Raw genomic sequence first — 24011 nt, forward strand, 5'->3', positions numbered from 1 at the left:
AGCACACTAGACTACACTACTAACTGAACTCCTAGTGCAAAATTTCACCCAATTTGGGGTAAAACTCTGGCTTCTGGGACCGTATTAGTCCATATCGGGCGAAAGATATATATGGGAGCTATATCTAAATCTGAACCGATTTCTTCCAAAATCAATAGGGATCTATTCTGAGCCAAGACACATACTTGTGCCAAATTTGAAGTCGATTGGACTAAAACTGCGACCTAGACTTTGATTACAAAAATGTGTTCACGGACAGACGGACAGACGGACAGACGGACATCACTATATCGACTCAGGGACCCACCCTGAGCATTTTTGCCAAAGACACCATGTGTCTATCTCGTCTCCTTCTGGGTGTTGCAAACATATGCACTAACTTATAATACCCTGTTCCACAGTGTGGAGCAGGGTATAAAAACTTAATACAACCAAATATCTTTTCAACCCTTCTACCATTATTATTACACCTCAACATCATCATCGCTGAAAATAAAAAAATCTTCAAGTTCATTTGAAAGGTTTCTCTGAAGAACAAAAGAGAACCTATCGCTTAAAGACTTGTAATCATCAATATAATGACTTGGTGGTCACTTGAAGACATGTCGATAGGATGACATAGGCCTAATTTATATATCCGTAGCACTGTCATCACCCCTACCGAAGAGGATTTTCATTTTCTTTTCTATCGTTTTTTTGTAAATTTTGTACGGGCCTGTTATCGATTGTCACACAGGTGATGATGGAGAGCAGTTGCAACAAACGTGATAGCGAATATATAAGGTTTTGCAGTTTTATATATCATACCTGACAATCTATCTAAGGGCTTATCCTATTCTAATTGATTGCCTTATCTATTTACCACTTTATCCTAGCCATCTAAATTTGAAATTAACGATTTTACAATTAAACTTTTCACCATTTCGGTTTGTATTAGGGATTTAGGATTGTAATGAAGCCATGTAATCGTATCGATTTTTTGCCTGTTATCGTTTTGGTATCTGTATATTCTTTCTGAGGCATATGTATGTGGGATTTAAATGACATTGACTTAGGATTTCTTTGGCGACATAAGAAAATGGAAAATGGTCTTTAACAAACATGACCATAAAATATTATATTTTTAGGTCAATATCTAATTGCTTGCTATATTCAATGTTTAGTGTAAGTGTAAAAGTGGTAAATGTTTCTATAAATTTTGTATTGCGTTTCGATGCCAGCCATTAATATACTTATTCTTAAATATACTATAAGTAGTAATAAAATTTTGAAGAGCCTTTAATATAAAATAAAAATAAGTATGTATCCACAACTTTACCAAAGATATATACAGTATGAGTACTAAAGGGTGATACGGTCAAAATTTGGTCAAGGGAAAACGCGTGTAAATCGGTGAAATCGTTTATTTAAAAAATTAAATTAAATTTCTTTTTCAAGTTCAATTAGTATAAAATTCAGGAAAAATATTCAGTTAGGCTCTCGCTTTTCCAAATCCGAATTGCCGGGCCTGACGCTTGACACCTGCCATCAGATTTTGTACAGCCACCTTGTCCACCTTCTTAGCCGCAGAAAGCTAGTTTGCCTTGAACTGCTGCTCGTCCTTAGCAGTTTTTTTGGTCTTCTTTAGGTTCCGCTTGACAATAGCCCAGTATTTCTCAATTGGGCGGAGCTCTGGCGTGTTGGGAGGGTTCTTGTCCTTGGGAACCACCTGCACGTTGTTGGCGGCGTACCACTCCATGGCCTTTTTACTGTAATGGCAAGATGCCAAATCCGTCCAAAACAGTACGGAACAACCGTGTTTCTTGAGGAAAGGCAGCAGACGTTTATTTAAACACTCTTTCACGTAAATTTCTTGGTTGACAGTCCCGGAAGCTATGAAAATGCTGCTTTTCAAGCCACAGGTACAGATGGCTTGCCAAACCAGATATTTCTTTGCGAACTTTGACAGTTTTATGTGCTTGAAAATATCTGCTACCTTTCCACTTCCTTTTGCCGTATAAAACTCCTGTCCCGGAAGCTGCTTGTAGTCGGCTTTGACGTAGGTTTCGTCGTCCATTACCACGCAGTCAAACTTCGTCAGCATCGTCGTGTACAGCCTCCGGGATCGCGCTTTGGCCGTCGTATTTTGTTTATCATCGCGATTTGGAGTCACTACCTTCTTGTAAGTCGATAGTCCGGCTCGTTTTTTTGGTTCGATGCATAGTTGTAGACGATACACCCAGCTTATTTGCGGCATCTCGGAGAGAGAGGTTAGGGTTTCGCTTGAAACTACCGGCAACTCTCTTTGTCGTCTCAGCGGCTTCCGGTTTTCGATTTCCCCCCGATCCAGACTTCCTGGCTGTCGACAAACGTTCCCCAAACACTTTAATTACATTTGTAACGGTTGATTTGGCAACTTTTAGCGATTTTGCCAGCTTTGCGTGCGAGTAGCTCGGATTTTCGCGATGCGCGAGCAAAATTTTGATACGCTGCCCTTCTTGCTTGGACGGCATTTTGACAACTGAAGAGTGAATTCCAAAATCAAAATAGGTGCAACATTCTACACACACACACACACCTTCAAAATGAGGGGTGTTTCGGTTTTTTAAATGGAAAATTGAAAGAAATACGTCAAGTTTATATTGACCAAATTTTGACCGTATCACCCTTTACCCACAACTTTACCAAAGAGATATACAGTGTGAGTATTAGCCATGGATTAAAGAATTTGGGCCCTGGTATAGACAACGTTTAAACACCTACACATGAGAGACAGTAGTTATTATACCCACCACCATAGGATGGGGGGTATATTAACTTTGTCATTCCGTTTGTAACACATCGAAATATTGCTCTAGGACCCCATAAAGTATATATATTCTGGGTCGTGGTGAAATTCTGAGTCGATCTGAGCATGTCCGTCCGTCCGTCCGTCCGTCCGTCTGTTGAAATCACGCTAACTTCCGAACGAAACAAGCTATCGACTTGAAACTTGGCACAAGTAGTTGCTATTGATGTAGGTCGGATGGTATTGCAAATGGGCCATATCGGTCCACTTTTACGTATAGCCCCCATACAAACGGACCCCAAAATTTGGCTTGCGAGGCCTCTAAGAGAAGCAAATTTCATCCGATCCGGCTGAAATTTGGTACATGGTGTTAGCATATGGTCTCTAACAACCATGCAAAAATTGGTCCACATCGGTCCATAATTATATATAGCCCCCATATAAACCGATCCCCCGATTTGGCTTGCGAGGCCCCTAAGAGAAGCAAATTTCATCCGATCCGGCTGAAATTTGGTACATGGTGTCAGTATATGGTCTCTAAGAACCATGCAAAAATTGGTCCACATCGGTCCTTAATTATATATAGCCCCCATATAAACCGATCCCCCGATTTGGCTTGCGAGGCCTCTAAGAGAAGCAAATTTCATCCAATCCGGCTGAAATTTGGTACATGGTGTTGGTATATGGTCTCGAACAACCATGCAAAAATTGGTCCACATCGGTCCATAATTATATATAGCCCCCATATAAACCGATCCCCCGATTTGGCTTGCGAGGCCTCTAAGAGAAGCAAATTTCATCCGATCCGGCTGAAATTTGGTACGTGATGTTAGTATATGGTCTCTAACAACCATGCAAAAATTGGTCCACATCGGTTCATAATTATATATAGCCCCCATATAAACCGATCACCAGATTTGACCTCCGGAACCTCTTGGAAGACCAAAATTCATCTGATTCAGTTGAAATTTGGTACGTGGTGTTAATATATGGCCTCAAACTCCCATGCAAAAATTGGTCGATATCGGTCCATAATTATATATAGGCCCCATATAAACCGATCCCCAGATTTGACCTCCAGAGCCCCTTGGAAGAGCAAAATTCTTCCCATTCGGTTGAAATTTGGTACGTGATGTTAGTATATGGTATCCAACAACCATGCAGGAATAAGAAGTTTTAAGATACCACAACCCAAGTAATTCGATTGTGGATGACAGTCTGTCGTAGAAGTTTCTACGCAATCCATGGTGGTGGGTACATAAGATTCGGCCTGGCCGAACTTGCGGCCGTATATACTTGTTTTTATTTTGAGTGTGTGAAAATCTAAGATTTATTGTCATATCATTGAATAAAATCTAAGATTTTATTCAATGATATGACAATAAATACAAACTTGGAAAGGTAAGAAAAAATCATAAAAAATTGGTAACTTTTTCAATATTGTCCAACAGGTGATGGCAGCAGTTAGTCCACTAAACAATACTGATAAGAAGATGAAATCCCGAATCTGAAAGATATGAAACCCCGGCTCAGAATTTCACCAGGGCCCATAATATATATGCTTTATGGGGTCTTAGACCAATATTTCGATGTGTTAACAGGTTGGCTGATCCCTGGTCTGACACATAGATGGCGTCGCTAGTATTAAATGCATATTATTTTTATATAGTACCAACCTTCAAATGATTCGTGTCAAAATTTGACGTCTGTAAGTCAATTAGTTTGTGAGATAGAGCGTCTTTTGTGAAACAAATTTTGTTATTGTGAAAAAAATGGAAAAAAGGAATTTCGTGTTTTGATAAAATACTGTTTTCTGAAGGGGAAAAATACGGTGGAAGCAAAAACTTGGCTTGATAATGATTTTCCGGACTCCGACCCAGGGAAATCAACAATAATTGATTGGTATGCAAAATTCAAGTGTGGTGAAATGAGCACGGAGGACAGTGAACGCAGTGGACGTCCGAAAAAGGTGGTTACCGACGAAAACATCAAAAAAAAATCCTCAAAATGATTTTGAATGACCGTAAAATGAAGTTGATCGAGATAGCTGAGGCCTTAAAGATATCAAAGGAACGTGTTGGTCATATCATTCATCAATATTTGGATATGCGGAAGCTCTGTGCAAAATGGGTGCCGCGCGAGCTCGCATTTGACTAAAAACAACTACGTGTTGATCATGTCTGTTCTGGGTCACACCGCATTGTGCACCACACTATACACTTTCTACACACCACACACAAAGTTAGTTGTTCTGAGTCACACGTGTGAACACTTTTTTCGGACTTTTAATCGAAAAATGTGACAGCTGATTTTTTCTGCAAGCCATATTATTTGCAGACAGAAATTATAAACAAAACATATTTTGCCGGTATAAACATAAAAAATTAAAAGTAAGTGCGTAACTCAAAGCCATAAAATGCCTGCCGGATTTTTGTTAGCAGTGAATAATGTAAGGACAAGAGCAATTTATCAAGAAAAAGGAGACAATTGCGTGATGCTTCAAATCTGTTTTGATTTGTTTTTTTCTATCCCTCCTCAATGTTACTCATGAACAAACGATCGCCGTGTCGTTTTCGTTTTTGTTTTTGACGGCGGAGAAGTTTTTATTTTGGTTTTGGTCAAACAGTTTTTAACATCCATACATTAAAGGAAATTTAATTATAGTGGGCATAATTAAGTATTCTGTTAAGGTTTTTCTCATTTGTATTGCTTAAATATTTACAATTATATTGCAAACAAATGTTCTATCGTGGCGGCCTCCATGTGCAGAAAGATATTGGCGGCGTGTTTTTTTTAATTTGCTCAGTGATTTGTGCACCAAGAACACTTTGCAGAATTGAAGATGCCATATTTTTCATGCAATAAATTTAGTAAAATTCACTTTTCTTAGCCCATTGATTTTGTAAAAGTTATAATTTAATTACCTTATATTTTCAAAAAGACCTTTGATTTGTTTAGGAAAGCGGATAGTATTCACAAAAATCAAAGATAATTTTGCTTAAAACTTTTTTGTGTTAACTTTTAAAAATTTTGGCAACATTATACTTTCGAACACACTGAAAACCAGCTGATTAAAACAACCCCAAAATTTATACACCAATCAGGGGAAATTTCGGTTCAAATTTTAGATGGATTTTTAAAATCGTGGTTTCTGACATATATAAGTGACTTTCCCAATAAAATTTGCAAATATTTATAAAAAACATATTAAAGTTTCAGAATCTGTTATTTATTTGTTATAAAAACTTCTAACTTTGCATACGATGGCTGTACACTAAGCCTACACAAAAGAAATGTTCGTGTACATTTTTCAGGTCTATGACGGTGTATAGTGTTGGCCAGAACACCTTTTAAGTGTTACACCATACGTAACTTGTACATGTGTGTACCAGAACAGACACGGATGATTCTGAGCGGTGTTTGCAGCTGTTAACTCGTAATACAACCGAGTTTTTCCATCGATATGTGACAATGGATGAAACATGGCTTCATCACTACACTCCTGAGCCCAATCGACAGTCGGCTGAGTGGACAGCGACCGGTGAAACGTCTCCGAAGCGTGGAAAGATTCAAAAGTCCGCTGGCAAAGTAATGGCCTCTGTGTTTTGGGATGCGCATGGAATAATTTTTATCGATTATCTTGAGAAGGGAAAAACCATCAACAGTAACTATTATATGGTGTTATTGGAACGTTTGAAGGTCGAAATCGCGGCAAAATGGCCCCATATGAAGAAGAAAAAAGTGTTGTTCCACCAAGACAGCGCACAGTGCCACAAGTCATTGAGAACGATGGCAAAAATTTATGAGTTGGGCTTCGAATTGCTTCCCCACCCACCGTATTCTCCAGATCTGGCCCCAGCGACTTTTTCTTGTTCTCAGACCTCAAAATGATGCTCGCAGGGAAAACATTTGGCTGCAATGAAGAGGTGATCGCCGAAACTGAGGCCTATTTTGAAGCAAAACCGAAGGAGTACTACCAAAATGGTATCAAAAAATTGGAAGTTCGTTATAATCGTTGTATCGCTCTTGAAGGGAACTATGTTGAATAATAAAAATGAATTTTGACAAAAAAATGTGTTTTTCTTTGTTAGACCGGGGACTTATCAGCCAACCTGTTACAAAAGAAATGACAAAGTTAAGACCCTCATAAAAGTAACTGCAATTTCCGACAGTTAAATGTAAATGTTTCGATGTTACCAATAATCTTAACTAAAATTTTGAATACCTTGCAAAATCCAACATTCAATAATATGAAATTAAATTTATTACCAATTATATTAATTTATTAATTAATTATAACAAATAATCACAAACATTTATTTTAATTTCAGATATACATCTTCAATAAATTATTGCTGATAGAACTTTGAGGAAAATACAGCTATATTTTTTGCGTATGAGAGAAAACTGTCCCAAAGATCACAGCATTCTAAAATTTCAACTTTTTCCATTATTTTATTTTTTGTACAATAAGTATTCTAATTTTAATAATAAATACTAATTTTTGATACTCCATACCCTGACATGTTCAGGGTATTTTGTGTTTGTTTTATGTGAAAAATCATTAGGACACAGATATTAACGGTAGACCTTAACCAAGGTTGTCAACTCTAGTACAACAACTAGGGACAACAAAATTCAAGATTAATAACGCAGGTATTATGAGAAAATTTTTAATAGAAATAAAATTTTTCGAGAAAATTGTCTATAGAAATAAAATTTGGACAAAATTTTCTATAGGAATAAAATTTTGACAAAATTTCCTGTAGAAATAAATTTGTTGTTGTTGTTTTTTTATTTCAGCTTAAAACCACAAATTGACTAAACTACAAGTGTAGCTTAACCAACAGAGGAAAAGAATGTTTGTCAAATTTATTTGGGCAAAGCCCTATTAGACTGCAAGATGGTTGGATGGACGCACGTTTCGGAATTACCACATTCCTCATCAGCATGCTCTACTTGCAGCAAAACTATCAACCAATTAAAAGAATAAATTCGGGTAGTTCACTAAACCCGAAGTGAACCACACTTGAACCTTCCGAAAAAAGGTTTAGGATAGTCGGTTTTTTTTTTTTTTGTGTACAAACTTTTCTCTTTTCCTTTGCTAGTGTCAAATCATCGATTTGAGTGCATTTGGCTGGGTTTATTTGAGTAGAGGATGCTGATGAGGAATGTGGTAATTTCGAAACGTGCGTCCATCCAACCATGTTGCAGTCTATAAGGCTTTGCCCAAATAAATTTGACAAACATTCTTTTCTCTGTGGCTTAAGCTACTCTTGTAGTCTAGTCAACGCAATGGTTTTTAAGCTGAGATCAAAACAACAAATATGATTGAAGTACAAACAATAAAAAAACAAAACAAAAAAATGTTGACATAATTTTCTATAGAAATAAAATTTTGACAATATTTTCTATAGAAATAAAATTTTGACAAAATTCTCTATAGAAATACAATCTTGACAAAATATTTTATAGAAATAAAATTTTCGTAAAATTTTCTCTAGAAATAAAATGTTGACAAAATATTTTATAGAAATAAAATTTTGGCCAATTTTTCTAAAGAAATAAAATTCTGACAAAAATGTCTATACAAATAAAATTTTTAGAAAATTTTCTATAGGAATAAACTTTTGACAAAATTTTCTATAGGAATAAAATTTTGACAAAATTTTCTATAGAAATAAAATTTTGAGAAAATTTTCTACAGAAATAAAATTTTGAGAAAATTTGCTATAGAAAATAAGTTTTGAAAAAAACATTTTTCTATAGAAATAAAGTTTTGACAAAATTTTCTATAGAAATGAAGCTTAGAAAAAAAAAAATTCTATAGAAATGAAGTTTTGAAAAAAAAAAATCTATAGAAATGAAGTTTTGAGAAAATTTTCTATTGAATTTTTGACAAATTTATCTATAGAAATACAAATTTGAAAAATTTATCTATAGAAATGCAATTTTTACAAAATTTTCTGTAGAAATGGAATTTTGACAACATTTTCTATAGACATAAAAATTTCTTAGAAATAAAATTCTGACACAATTTTCTGTAGAAATATATTTTTTAGAAAACCTTCTATAGAAATAAAATCTTGACAAAATTTTCTATAGAAATGAAATTGTGAGAAAAGTTTCTAAAAATAAAATTTTTAGAAAATTTTCTATAAGAATAAAATTTTTAGAAAATTTTTTATAGGAATAAAATTTTGACAAAATTTTCTATAGGAATAAAATTTTGACAAAATTTTCTATGGGAATAAAATTTTGAGAAAATTTTCTATAGAAATAAAATTTTGAGAAAATTTTCTATAGAAATAAAATTTTGAGAAAATATTTTATAGAAATAAAATTTTGTAAAATTTTCTTTAGGAATAAAATTTTGACAAAATTTTCTATCGAAATAAAATTTTGACACAATTTTCTCAAGAAATGAAGTTTTGAAAAAAAAATTCTATTGAAATAAAGTTTGGAAAAGGTTTTTATAGAAATTAAATTTTGACAAATTTATCTATAGAAATAAAAATTTTGACAAAATTTTCTATAGAAACAAAATTTTGAAAAAGAAATGAAATGGTGAGAAAAGTTTCTAAAAATAAAATTTTTAGAAAATTTTCTATAAGAATAAAATTTTTAGAAAATTTTTTATAGAAATAAAATTTTGACAAAATTTTCTATAGAAATAAAATTGTGAGAAAAGTTTCTAAAAATAAAATTTTTAGAAAATTTTCTATAAGAATAAAATTTTTACAAAATTTTCTATAGCAATAACATTTTGACAAAATTTTCTACAGAAATAAAATTTTGAGAAAATTTTCTATAGAAATAAAATTTTGACAAAATATTTTATAAAAATAAATAAAATTTTGACAAAATGTTCTATATAAATAAAATGTTGACAAAATATTTCATAGAAATAAAATTTTGGTAAAATTTTCTTTAAAAATAAAATTTTGACAAAATATTTTATAGAAATAAAATTTTGGTAAAATTTTCTTTAGAAATAAAATTTTGACAAAATATTTTATAGAAATAAATTAAATTTTTACAAAATCTTCTATAGGAATAAAATTTTGACAAAATTTTCTTTAGAAATAAAATTTTGACAAAATATTTTATAGAAATAAAATTTTGGCCAATTTTTCCATAGAAATAAAATTCGGTCAAAAATTTCTATACAAATAAAAATTTTAGTAAATATTCTATAGGAATAAAATTTTGACAAAATAAAATTTGAGAAATTTTTCTATAGAAATAAAATTTTGAGAAAATTTTCTATAGAAATAAAATTTTGACAAAATACTTTATAGAAATAAAATTTTAATAAAATTTTCTTTAGAAATAAAATTTTGGTAAATTTTTCTTTAGAAATAAAATTTTGGTAAAATTTTTTTTAGAAATTAAATTTTGGTAAATTTTTTTTTAGAAATTAAGTTTTTGGTACAATTTTCTTTAGAAATAAAATTTTGACAAAATATTTGATATAAATAAGATTTTGGCCAATTTTTCCATAGAAATATAATTCGGGCAAAATTTTCTATACAAATAAAATTTTTAGAAAATTTTCTATAAGAATAAAATTTTTACAAAATTTCTATAGGAATAACATTTGGACAAAAGTTTCTATAGAAATAAAATTTTGACAAAATATTTTCTAGAAATAAAATTTTGGTAAATCTTTCTTTAGAAATAAAATTTTGTCAAAATATTTTGTAGAAATAAATAAAATTTTGGTAAATTTTTCTTTAGAAATAAAATTTTGGTAAAATTTTCTTTAGAAATAAAATTTTGGTAAAATTTTCTTTAGAAATAAAATTTTGGTAAAATTTTCTTTAGAAATAAAATTTTGGTAAAATTTTCTTTAGAAATAAAATTTTGAAAAAATATTTTATAGAAATAAAATTTTGGCCTATTTTTTCCATAGAAATAAAATTCTGACGAAAATTTCTATAGAAATAAAATTTTGACAAAATTTTCTATAGGAATAAAATGTTGACAAAATTTTCTATAGAAATAAAATTTTGACAAAATTTTGAGAAAATTTTCAATAGAAATAAAATGTTGACAAAATCCAATTTCTTTGACAATTTTAATTTTCGTGTTATTTCATACGATCCATTGTAAGTTCTCCCTTTTTTGTGGATGTAGTCCCGTCCAATCGAAAATCGTTAAACATTTAAAATTCGACTCGTTTACAATTCAAGTGATATTTAGAAGCACAGAAAAAACTAAACTACATTATGGGAAAATTTAACTATCACGTACGATAATTGAACTAAATTGTACTCCAAATTTTGAGATTCATTAAATTAACGAACATTTTCCGACATTTTTGGATTTTTAAATACCATTTACGAAATGCATCTTCATCTTTCTCGAAAAGCAAAAATGAACTAAAAATAAAGAAAAAATCTTAGGCGCCAGATCATTCCTACTTTTAACCACGCTGTAGTTCATTCTTACTATTTTTGAGAAGTGTACGAAATACTTCTTCTGTCTTAGTTAGAATTGAACTAATTTGTATGTCATTGAAATTTTAATGCCATTTAGTTCATAAAATTTTTTAGACATACTTGGAATAAAGAAAAAATCGTTGGGCTGGGGAAACATTTCTTACAAAATTTAAAAAATAAATTAAAATAAAATAAAATTTTTGCAATAAATATTAGTTCATTTTAGCATCAGTTTTACAACAGACTTTTTGTGTGATTTTTTCATTTGGTAGATTTGTGGTAAAATGTTATCCAAATTTTGGAAGGGCCACTATAGCTTAAGTGTAAAGCCTTTATTATTTTATAAATTAAAAGAATTTTTAAAATACATATTTACAGATCTGGTTTTGACCTTAAATTTTAGTTTAATTTTTAATTTATTTATTTTTGTATGTAACTTGCCTTATACAGTTACTTAAAACAACATTTTAAATACTACTCAAAACAATTCTCTTATTTCTAACATTAATATACTAACAATAATACAACAACAGGACAGAATAATATTTTTTTATTATTTTTTTTTTTTATAAAAAATGCTTACATTTTGGTTGCATCTCCCTTGAATTTTTTGGGGGAATTATTCCCAAAAAGTGTCATCGTTTTTCCCCTTTTATTGTCATTCGTAATACCAATTTATACGTAGTATTTCGTTTTTTTTTCTAACGAAGAGAATTCTATCGGTGTAGGTGGGAAATATATTTTTTGTCTACATCCTTGCATCCTTTCATTGGATATTTCCCTATACTTTGACTGCTGTTACAGGCGTCGATTTGATTGAATTTGAACCCCACTTGACTAAAAATAAATGTCAAAAATATCGATTTAGGTGTTTCATTTTTATTTATTATTAAATAATTTGTTCTTTTGTTTTGTTTTTTCTTTTTTCATATCATTTATAACATATTCAATAAAATCTTTGGTTTGTGTATGTGTGTGTGTTTTTTTTATCATATTGTATAGATGAGGGAAATTATTTAATTATACATCAGTATTTCTTATTAATAAAAGGGAATTATTTTAAGGGTATTTTTGTTCGAGGGATTTTACACCAAGAGAAAAAATTGACAATATTACTAGGTATTAAAAATATTACCAGAATTTGATAAAATTTTGTTAACAGTTTGTCATCGAAATCAATACCTAAACTATATCTAAATGTAATAACATATTATTCTCGGATGATATAATTTTCGTACTCTATAGGGTTGACTAAGTATCGATATTGATATGAAAATGGTAGCATCCTGAAATGATTTTCTATTTAATTTAAATAGCGCTTAGGTATCGTTTTCATTATCTGCAAGACAAAATAATAACAAAATGATATTAATACTAGATAATATTTTTAATATCAACCGTAATTAATGAATTTTACCTTAGTGTAGATATTAATTTGTGACTTTAGTTAGTTTATAATCTAGAATTAATTAAATAATAATATCATGGTTGAAAAAAAAAATAACAAAAAATAAAAATTTTAAAATATGTTTAAAATTTACAAAAAAATACATAATTTTTTTTTTAAATCAAAAGTTAAATTTTAATATTTAAAAATTAAGATAATTTTGTTCTTCGTTGTAATATTTTATTTTGTTAAAACAAAAATTTTTAAATATTCGAATTTTTCTTTTTTTTTTTTTGTAAGTTTTGAACTATAGATTCTAACAATATTGTATAGATAGGTAAGTAGGTAGATAGGGACTATGAATGTGTATATATATAGTTACATAGTTAAGAAAGAAAGAATTTTTTTAATAGTTTTTTCTTCTCCAGTTGGGGTTCTTTCTTTTTTTTACTTTGAGTTCTTTTGTATTCATTTAAAAAGGTATAAAAAGTAATAAGTTTTATATAATAATATAATAAAAATAAATTAATATCAATATATAAATTAGTTAATTAGTTGAGTGTTTAGATCGATTTATACTCTCAATCATTCTCCTCTGTTATCAAAAGTTCATACTCTTGGGCAGCAAAACGATCCCAATCGGATGCCTGAAAAAATAGAAAAAAAAAAATAAAAATAATATTAAAAAAATATTAAATTAAAAATAAAAAATATATATTAAAAATAAAAATAGTATTAAAAAAATTATAACTATATATAAGTAAAAACTACTAAGACTAAATATTAGTTTTAGAAAAAATTATTTTCAAATAAATTAATTTTCATTTCAATATCAAAGCCTTAGGCCAGAATGCTAATAGAAAAATTAATTATTTTTTTTTCTATAGAAGAAAAAATTGTTTACAAATAAATTAGAAAAAAATAATTTAAAAAAAGTTTTTATAACTATCTATATAAGTAAAAAATACAAAGACTAAATATTAGTTTTACAATAATTTTTTTCTAATAAATTAATTTTCATTTCAATAACAAAGTCTTAGGCCAGAATCCTAATAGAAAAATTAATTTTTTTTTCTATGGAAGGAAAAATTGTTTACTAATAAATTAGTAAAAAATAGGAAAAAAAATAATTTTACAATTTTTTTATAACTATCTATATAAGTAAAAAATACAAAGACTAAATAAAAATAATTGTTTTTTTTATTAATAAATAAATTTTCATTTCACTATCGAAGTTAATTAATTAATTATTTTTAATTTTTTTAGAACTATCTATATAAGTCAAAAATACAAAGACTAAATATTAGTTTTACAATAATTTTTTTCTAATAAATTAATTTTCATTTCAATAACAAAGTCTTAGGCCAGAATGCTAATAGAAAAATTAATTTTTTTTTCTATAGAAGAAAAAATTGTTTCCTAATAAATTAGTAAAAAATAGGAAAAAAATAATAATTTTAATATATTTTTATAAAAATAAATAAAATAAATAATAAAATATTTTTATAATAAATAAATTTTCATTTCAATATCGAAGTTAATTAATTAATTATTTTTAATTTTTTTAGAACTATCTATATAAGTCAAAAATACAAAGACTAAATATTAGTTTTACAATAATTTTTTTCTAATAAATTAATTTTCATTTCAATAACAAAGTCTTAGGCCAGAATGCTAATAGAAAAATTATTTTTTTTTTCTATAGAAGAAAAAATTGTTTACTAATAAATTAGTAAAAAATAGGAAAACATAATAATTTTAAATTTTTTTTATAACTATAAGTAACAAATACAAAAACTAAATATAAATAATTGTTTTTTTTTTAATAAATTAATTTTCATTTCAATATCGAAGTTAATTAATTAATTAATTTTTATTTTTTTTTTTAGAAAAATTGTTTGCTAATAAATTTATTTTCATTGCAATATCGAAGTCTAAGACCAGAAAAGTCGTGTAAAAATTAAATAAAATTAATTAATTTTTAACATAGATTTATTTTTTAGATTGTTTACCAATAAATCAATTTTCATTTCCGCATCGAAGTCTTAGAAAGGTCGAGTACAAATTAAATAAAATGAATTATCTTTTATTGCATATTTATTTTTTGTTAGCTCAATTATTTTATTTTATTTCTTTTAATTATGTCGACGTATCCTTTACTCGATATACAATTTTTCATTTAAATAAAATTAAATATTTTTTACTGTAAATTTAGTTTTTGTTAGTTCAGTTTTTTTTATTTTAAAAAAAAAAAATAAAAAAAATCAATTCGTTTCCTTTACTCAATATATAAGTTTCTCAAGTTTTGAAGTTTTTTTTCATTGGCTTTTTAGTAAGTTTTTATATTTTTTGGTAAATATTTTTATTTATTTTGTATTAATACTTACATATTCATCTCTCTGCGAGGCAAATGGATCACGTTGTTCATGATCCAAATATTTTTCCAAATTAAAGAACGTATCAAAGAAAACATGTGTCATTTTGCAATTCTTCAAATCACCCAATGTTATGGCATCCCTTCGTTTGGGCTTAATCATATCCAGCATCTATGATAACAACAAAAAATTGTTTAATTTTTGAATAATCATTACAAAAATATAGACAAATGTCAATAAAATTAAAATAATAATAATAATCAAAATTAAAATATAATGTCCTTTTTTCAGGCTGTAAAACAAAATGAGAAAATCTTCCGATTAGGCTTCTGAATACCAAAGCTATGAACACAGACCACCCCCCGATACTCATGATGATTGATTGATTAATGGACAGACACCACTATTCCCAAAATATATTGTAAAAGGCCCCGATTTCCAAAATCCATTCGAACTTCCCTATAGAAGCATCAAGGTTGGCAGATTAGCAGAATGAGATCCGGAGAGACTAGATTGTAGCCATACATAAGCGAGCAAGTGACGTAAGTATCTAGATTTCTCCGATAAGTATCTAGAAGTCTGATTTCTAATGCAAACAACTGTGGTCGGAGTTTCAGAATCACTAAAACCCCAAACAGAAAGATCTGAATTTCGTTAGGACGGCAAAACACGGTTGACATTCGAGTCAAAAATTAACCACAAAAATTTGGAGAAAATTGTACAAAATTTTATTTCTATAGAAAATTTTTTTAAAATTTTATTGTTATAGAAAATTTTGTTAAAATTTTATTTCTATAGAAAATTTTTGTCAAAATTTTATTTCTATAGAAAATTTTATCAAAATTTTATTTCTATAGAATTTTTTTTTCAAAACTTTATTTTGACATCCTATAGAAATAAAATTTTGCCAAATTTTCTATAGTAATAAAATTTTGACAAAATTTTCTATAGAAAAAAAAATTTGTTGAATTTTTCTACAGAAATAAAATTTTGACAATATTTTCTATAGAAATAACATTTTGACAAAATTTTCTATAGAAATAAAATTTTGACAAAATTTTCTATAGAAATAAAATTTTGACAAAATTTTCTATAGAAATAAAATTTTGCCAAAATTTTCTATAGAAATAAAATTTTGCCAAAATTTTGTACAGACATAAACTTTATAAAAAATTTATGTAGATACAAGATTATGCAAAAAATTTATATACGAAGAAATATTTGTAAAAATTTTTTACATAAATAAAATTTCGGCTAAATTTTCTGTAGAAATAAAATTTTGACAAAATTTTCTATAGAATTAAAATTTTCACGATATTTTCTATAGAAGTCAAATTGTGACAAAATTTTCTATAGAAATAAAATTTTGACAAAATTTTCAATAGAAATAAAATTTTGGAAAATTTTTCTATAGAAATAAAATTTTGACAAAATTTGCTATAGAAATAAAATTTTGACAAAATTTTCCATAAAAATAAAATTTTGACAAAATTTTCTAAAGAAATAAAATTTTGAAAAAATTTTCTATAGAAATCAAATTTTGACAAAATTTTCTATAGAAACAAGTATATACAGCAGTAAGTTCGGCCGGGCCGAATCTTAAATACCCACCACCATGAACCAAATATTAGGGTTTCCTTTGAAATATCAGGAGGGCTTCAGGACACTTCCCGAAGATAAATTTAAAGATTTCACCTATGAGGACTATATTAGATTCTGTATTTATAAGAACCATTTTTGTTTGAGTTTTAGAGGAATCATTAACATCTCTTGTAAGTGTGCAAGAAAATTAAAAAATAACGTCTTGATTTGAAATCTTAAATCTGTAGAAGTAAAATCTGGAAATTTTACATTGAGTTTCAAGCAATTTTCATGATCAGTACGCCTTCTACACCCTCAAGTAGTGAAGTCGGTCTATATGGAGGCATTACCAAATGGACCGATAAAAACTTAATCCGATACACGTTTTTGTGAGCCTAAAATACCAGAATATTTACAATTTCAGGCAAATCAGATAAAAACTACGGTTTCTAGAAACCCAAGGAGTTAAATCGGGAGATCGTTCTTATGGGGGCTATACTAAAATATGGACCGATACTCACCGTTTTCGGCACACCTCTTTATGACCCGAAAATACCTCTAGATTTCCAATTTCAGGCAAATAGGATAAAAACTTCGGATTCTAGAAGCCCAAGAAGTAAAATCGGGAAATCGGTCTATATGGGGCTATACCAAAATATGGACCGATACTCACCATTTTCGGCACACCTCTTTATGGTCCTAAAATACCTCTAGATTTCCGATTTCAGACAAATTGGATAAAAACTACGGTTTCTATAAGCCCAAGACCCCAAATCGGGATGTCGTTTTATATGGGGACCATACCAAAACATGGACCGATACTCACAATTTTTGGCACACGTATTTGTGGTCCTACAATACCTCTAGATTTCCAATTTCAGGTAAATTGAATAAAAACTGCGGTTTCTATAAGCCCAAGAAGTAAAATCGGGAGATCGGTCTATATGGGGGCTATACCCAAACATGGACGGTTTATATGGGGACTATATCAAAACCTGGACCGATATAGCCCATCTTCGGACTTGACCTGTCTGCAGACAAAAGACGAGTTTGTTCAAAATTTCAGCACGATTGCTTCATTATTGAAGACTGTTTCGTGATTACAACACACAGACAGACGGACATCGTTATATCGTCTTAGAATTTCTCCCTGATCAAGAATATATATAGTTTATATAGTCGGAAATCGATATTTCGATGTGTTACAAACAGAATGACAAACTTATTATACCCCCGTCACCATTCTATGGTGGTGGGTATAATAACATTTTGACAAAATTTTCCATAGAAATAAAAATTTGACAAAATTTTCTATAAAAATAAAATTTTGACAAAATTTTGTATAGAAATAATTTTTTTTTGTGTTTTATTGTTGGTTTGTACTTCAAACATATTTGTTGTTTTGATCTCAGCTTTAAAATCATTGCGTTGACTAAACTGCAAGAGTAACTTAACCAATAGAGGAAAAGAATATTTGTCAAATTTAGTTGGGCAAAGCCCTATAGACTGCACGATGGTTGGATGGACGCACGTTTCGGAGTTACCACATTCCTCATCAACATCCTCTACTTGCAGCAAAACTATCAACCAATTATGAGAAAAAAGATAAATTTTATGAAGAAGTAAAATTTTGATAAAATTTTATATAGAAATTAAATTTTTACAAAATTTTCTATATAAATAAAATTTTGACAACATTTTCTATAGAAATAACGTTTTAACAAAATGTTCTATAAAAATAAAATTTTGACAAAATTTTCTATAGAAATAAAATGTTGACAAAATTTTCTATAGAAATAAAATTGTTTTGTTTGGTAGTTTGTTTGATAAAATTTTCTCCAAATTTTGGTAGATTATTTTGGTCTGGAGTGGCAACCTTGGTCTCAAGATTGAGCGCCCCCAGCACTACATGTTCATCTGATAACCTATGCGGGTGATTGTTTCATAGTCAGGTCAAGATGTCAAAAAGCTCGAGATTGAGCTTAATGATTACAACCACGATTGATTTAGTGCTCTGGGGTAGCTAAGAGACTTTTTTGGAAGCTTTTTTTCTGAAAGAACCAAGCTGTTCTGTTTCGTCTTCAGAAGAGAGCGAAAATCCTGATGGAAGAAGCCAGTGAATAATTTTTAAGCATATCTGTGACGGATCACTGTTATCTTTTCCATCATTTTATTTGGGGAAGGACACGAGAGTTTTCAAGGAGAAGGTGAGGATAACCATTCTTCGTATTAGTTGTCTCTGAGTCAAGAACACACCACAATTCAGATGTTGTAGCATTTGGTACGTCCGCTGTTGATTACCTATTCAGACAGGGCAATTTATCTCCAGACTTACTCATCAGTCTCGACATCTGGGAAATTGGTAAAGTAACTCCGCTGCTAAAACCAGGCAGACACGAGAGACGAAGAGTCTTTGCTAGTCCCTCTTTTCTCAGCCTGACCAAAATGTATCACCAATTTCATACAATTTTTGGACAGTCAACTCCGCCACTGATTAGGTCGTCCATCTTGACTGATATGTAGCCGTCAATTAATCAAAATAACGTAAAAAGCTTTAGAAAGCCCTCAGAGATTCATAGAGAATTTTCCAGCAGCCGGTCAAAAACGAGAAGTTAGCAAATTGCACAGAACAAGCACAGCTAGATACACCTCTCAATCTTGGACACTCTGAAAACCAAATACCTCCCAAAAATATGTACAATTGTTCTGGGGACGTTTGCTATATTAACACATTAAAATTAACCTCTCAAAACTGGACACCTCTGAAAAGTGTACAAAATTTAGGTGACCGTTGATGTCCACCTTTCAGAGGTTTCACTGTATATATTAATCTCAATCGAAATAGAATGTGGTATAGCTTGCATATGACTCATCACCACTACCATCATTAGAAACGATACCGGTTCGTTTGATCTGCTAAATTTACCCGATTCATGACCATTAAGTTTTTATTGGATTGAATTCGTATATAGCCCAACTTGATTTAAATTTCCTATAAGCATAATATCCCAGATTTCTTACTCCATGGCCGATCCTTTCTTACCTGACATAGGCAATCCTCGAAAGGCAATGATTCAATACCAATCGATTCCATGCGTTGCTGTTGTTCCTCATAAAAATACTCCAATTCATACATCGATAATACACCATCACCATCAACATCCATGCAACGGAACCAATACTCAATCGCTGTCGGTGTACGTTTATCCTCTTCCGATAGAAGGAACCAAACAAAATCTGTATAGGACATTTTGGGTTCATCCTCGGGAGTTTTCTTATTATCACTACGTGTCACACAACCCGAAAAGATACGCTCCACAATACGGGTCGATAGGGCATGATCACTGTGACGGGCCAAATCATCTTGATTGATAAGGAGATCATGATCCTTATCCAATTCCCAGAATTTACAATAGATGACATAGAAATGTTCATAGCTGAAGAAGGCCATAATTTGATTGATGTCATCCTCTTCTTCCAAGAGGCGGATTATCTACACAAAAAAAATCAAGTTTATAAAGAAACCTTGCCATCGTGTATTGTGTTGTGATATACTTACCTCTAATAAATCGGATTTCTTTAGTTCGGATATTGTTATTTTACCCGACCATGAACGATTCACATTATAGAATATCCGTGCTATGACTGTGTGTACATATCTGGAATGGAATTCGGTGGCCTCTTTGAGAAAAGCCAATCCTGGATGGGTATCAACCACATCCTGTACCAATGGGGCCAAATCCTCAGGTAATATATAGGAACGAATACGTTGACCACGCGATAGGATGTAAACGAATCGTGAAGCCTCATCGTGACAATAGACATTCATTCTGCAAATAGGGAGGAACAAAGAAACAAAAAATGTTAGAGAGCTTGAAAATTAAATTCCGCATAGGAAAATGGGCCAATAAAACATCCGCCTCGAAAACGATCACTCTGGACGCTACCGCTTCAACAAAAATATGAGCACTTTGCTCTTTCATCAAGCAGTAAGGCTAAGCATTAGGGTCAACGTCAGTCATCACAGACTATCCAACTATCCAACAGACTCGACGCAAGGGTTCGATTGTTCCCTGGGACAGGTAAATATGATCAAATCCCATTTTCATTCATCTTCTATCCTTCTTACTGGCTTAAAAGGTTATACCAGGCTAACCTCAGAGATCCTATTCTCTGTGCCGGCGATTTTGAAAGTAATCCAGCATATATGAAAATCATATTTCATGTTTCCTCATGAGGATGTCGTAATACGATACAATTGGGTTGATTTGCTCAGAAGAGGAAGAAGAGGACGGACTTCCCTACTTTTAGAAACCTTTTACTATGTAGGCCAAGGTTAAGTTAGGTTTAGTGGCAGCTCGATATCTAAGGCTACTTAAACTATTCAGTCCATTGTGATACCACAGTGCTGAACTTCTCTCTTATCACTGAATGCTGATCGATTCTATGTAAAGCTCAATAACAAGGGACCTCCTTTTTATAGCCGAGTCCGAACGACTTTCCAATACTTAGAAAATCTTTGAAACACTCAGAAATGTTACCAGCATTACTGAGAGGGGATAATCCACCGCTGAACAACTTTTTGATGTTTGGTCGAAACTGGGTTTTAACCCACGACCCTGTAGATGCAAGGCCGGCATGCCAACCATTGTACCACGGTGGCTCCCATATAGGCCAATAAAATAGTCGTGTCCATTAAGCGGGTTAATTTTCTCTGATTTTCTCTCCCTTTTGATGGCCACATTAAATGCAATCCAGGACCAAAGAAGTTCGTACATCCAAAGTGCTCACCGAAAAACGCGAACCGAGGATACCGCGTGCTATTCGCGGGTGTCAAAATTCGATACAACTGCAATGCGTGCGACTAAAGAAGACCTTTTTAGGAACCCCTACTACGTAGAACATTAAAATTGTACGACTCCGTCCTCGACGATAAGTACAAATGATCCAGAGACATGTAGCTCTTGTAGGAGGAGATCCTCGAGAAAACAAAACTAAACTGTAGCTCCATTCCAGAGACCCCAACATGAAGTGTTCAGACATCTGAAACTCGGTTCAGTTCGTCTCTGTTGCCTTAGAATCTAATATACCTATCTCCGGATGAAATGCAATCGACAGTCAGACCCAGCATACCAGACTCCTCCTATTGATATGAATCAAATAATTGAGCCCAAAATCGTACAACGGAAATCATTAGGAAGATTACCAAGATCACAGATTTCATGGGCAAGAATAATATTCTCATTGCTGTGAACTAAGAATCTAAACTCTCCAGATGGTCTCTACCTCTACACTCGAGGTATTCAGACAAGCTGTTGATCTCTGCATCCGTAGAAATCCAGGAACTTAGATAACCTAATTCATTCGTTACTTTAATCAATCGGCATCGCCATCAACGAGGTGGCAAACAGGTCTCTACCTCGTTGAGATGGATGATGCATCTCAACGAGGTAGAGACCAGGGTAGCGATCTCTTCTATTGAAATAAATGAGTGAGCTCAAAATTCTATAACCAAATTGTTGCGGACTGACCATGAAGATTATCTCGGTAATCTTCATGGTCAGATTTCATGACCAAGAAGGACATTCCCATTGCTACGAACTAAGAAACTAAACTACTCAGCAGAAATGGTCTTTTGCTATATTCTTGAAGACGTTAGGTTAGGTGGCAGCCCGATGTATCGGGCTCACTTAGACTATTCAGTCCATTGCGATAACACATTGGTGAACTTCTCTCTTATCACTGAGTGCTGCCCGATTCCATGTTAAGTTCAATGACAAGGGACCTCTTTTTTATAGCCGAGTCCGAACGGCGTTCCACATTGCAGTGAAACCACTTAGAGAAGCTTTGAAACCCTCAGAAATGTCACCAGCTTTACTGTGGTGGGATAATCCACCTCTGAAAAACTCTTTGGTGTTCGGTCAAAGCAGGAAACCCACGACCTTGTGTATGCAAGGCGGGCATGCTAACCATTGCACCACGTTGATCTATGCTGCCGTATAATTCCAGGAACCCTGCTAGCCTAATACATCCGACAAACAGACCCAAAGAACCAGTCTTCCTCGCCATCAATGAGGTCATCCGGTAGCGATTCTTCCTCTTTAAATGAATCAAATGAGCGAGCTCAAAATCTTACAAACGAATTCCTACGGACTGACCATGAAGATTACCGAGACCACAGATTTCGTGGACAAGAAGGATATTCCCATTGCTACAAACTAAGAAACTAAACTCTCAAACAGAAACTCTGCTAGTCTAATACATTCGACAAACAGACCCAATGGGCCAGTCTTCCTCGCCACCAATAAGGTAGAAACCAGATGCATCACCCATCTCTAAGAGTAGCGTTTCCTCGTATTTAAATGAATCAAATGAGTGAGCTTAAATTCTTACAATCGAATTTCTACCGACTGACCATGAAGATTACCGAGATCACAGATTTCATGGACAAGAAGGATATTCCCATACCATTCCCATCTCTGCTGCCGTAGAATTCCAGAAAGTCTGCTATCCTAACTAATTCGACAGACAGATCCAACGGGGGCAGTTTTCCTCGCCAGCAAGAAGGTAGAAACCATGTGCGTTATATATCTCCAAGTCTAGCGATCCCTCCTACTGAAATGAATCAAATGAGTGAGCTCAAAATCCTACAACCGAATAGTAAAGTACTTAGTCAAGATGAAGAGTAACACTTTCGAAGTGTTCTCGAAAGTCAATTCAATACAACTTTGGAGTGGATCATTTCTTTTGTCATATATTCCAAAAAAAATCAGCCAACTAACTCTTGATGAAATTATAGACAGGCCCAATGGACCAGACTTTCCCGGCATCCATGACTAGAACTAGGTTCAAAAGCCAGTTTTGAAGGTAGCGACCTATTGGGGTGTATCAAATATGTAAACTCAAAATTCTATAACCGAAACGATGAAGGAAGATTACCAAGATCACAGATTTCATGGACAAGAATGGTATTCTCATGGCAGTAAACTAAGAAACTGAACTCTCCAAAATAAATGGTCTATCCAAAATAAATGGTCCTGGTACTACAATATGCATTTAAGCAGGAGAGAAGGCGAATTGTTCGTCAACGCTTGAGGTATTCAGACAAATTGATGATCTCTGCTGCCGTAAAAATTCAGCAACATCATTCGATACTATCCCCAATCGACCTCGCCATCCGTAAGGTAGAAATCAGGTTCATCATCTATATCTAGGGGTAGCGACTCCTTCTATTGAAATGAATCATAGGAGTGAGCCTAAAATTCTACAACCCAATTGTTATGGACTGACCACTAAGATTACCGAGATCACAGATTTTATGGACAAGAATGCTATTCCCATTGCTACGAACTAAGAAACTAAACTCTCCATCAGAAATGGTCTCTCCATTTGCTACATCCTTGAAGTGTACGGCAGCATAGATCAACGAATCTATGCTGCCGTACAATTCCAGGAAG

General features: G+C 31.7%; 1 protein-coding gene and 1 long non-coding RNA gene across 4 annotated transcripts in view; one reads left to right on the forward strand and one right to left on the reverse strand.

Annotated features, from left to right (window-relative positions):
- LOC142220679 (uncharacterized) overlaps positions 1-7303 on the forward strand; it is a 116538-nt gene extending 109235 nt beyond the window's left edge. For both annotated transcript variants that reach the window (XR_012717907.1, XR_012717906.1), the window contains exon 4: positions 7099-7303. This is a non-coding gene — a long non-coding RNA (uncharacterized LOC142220679). The remainder of the gene's footprint in view (positions 1-7098) is intronic.
- Positions 7304-11790: 4487 nt separating this feature from the next.
- LOC142220680 (uncharacterized) overlaps positions 11791-24011 on the reverse strand; it is a 53105-nt gene continuing 40884 nt past the window's right edge. For both annotated transcript variants that reach the window (XM_075289944.1, XM_075289943.1), the window contains exons 6-9: positions 20114-20384; positions 19598-20047; positions 14986-15144; positions 11791-13245 (exon numbers count right to left, since the gene is read on the reverse strand). In XM_075289944.1, the coding sequence (XP_075146059.1) occupies positions 13180-13245; positions 14986-15144; positions 19598-20047; positions 20114-20384 (946 nt within the window). In that variant the 3' untranslated portion in view covers positions 11791-13179. The remainder of the gene's footprint in view (positions 13246-14985; positions 15145-19597; positions 20048-20113; positions 20385-24011) is intronic.

The sequence above is a fragment of the Haematobia irritans genome, chromosome 1 (genome assembly GCF_050003625.1).
Source record: "Haematobia irritans isolate KBUSLIRL chromosome 1, ASM5000362v1, whole genome shotgun sequence".
NCBI classification, from domain to species: Eukaryota; Metazoa; Arthropoda; class Insecta; order Diptera; family Muscidae; genus Haematobia; species Haematobia irritans.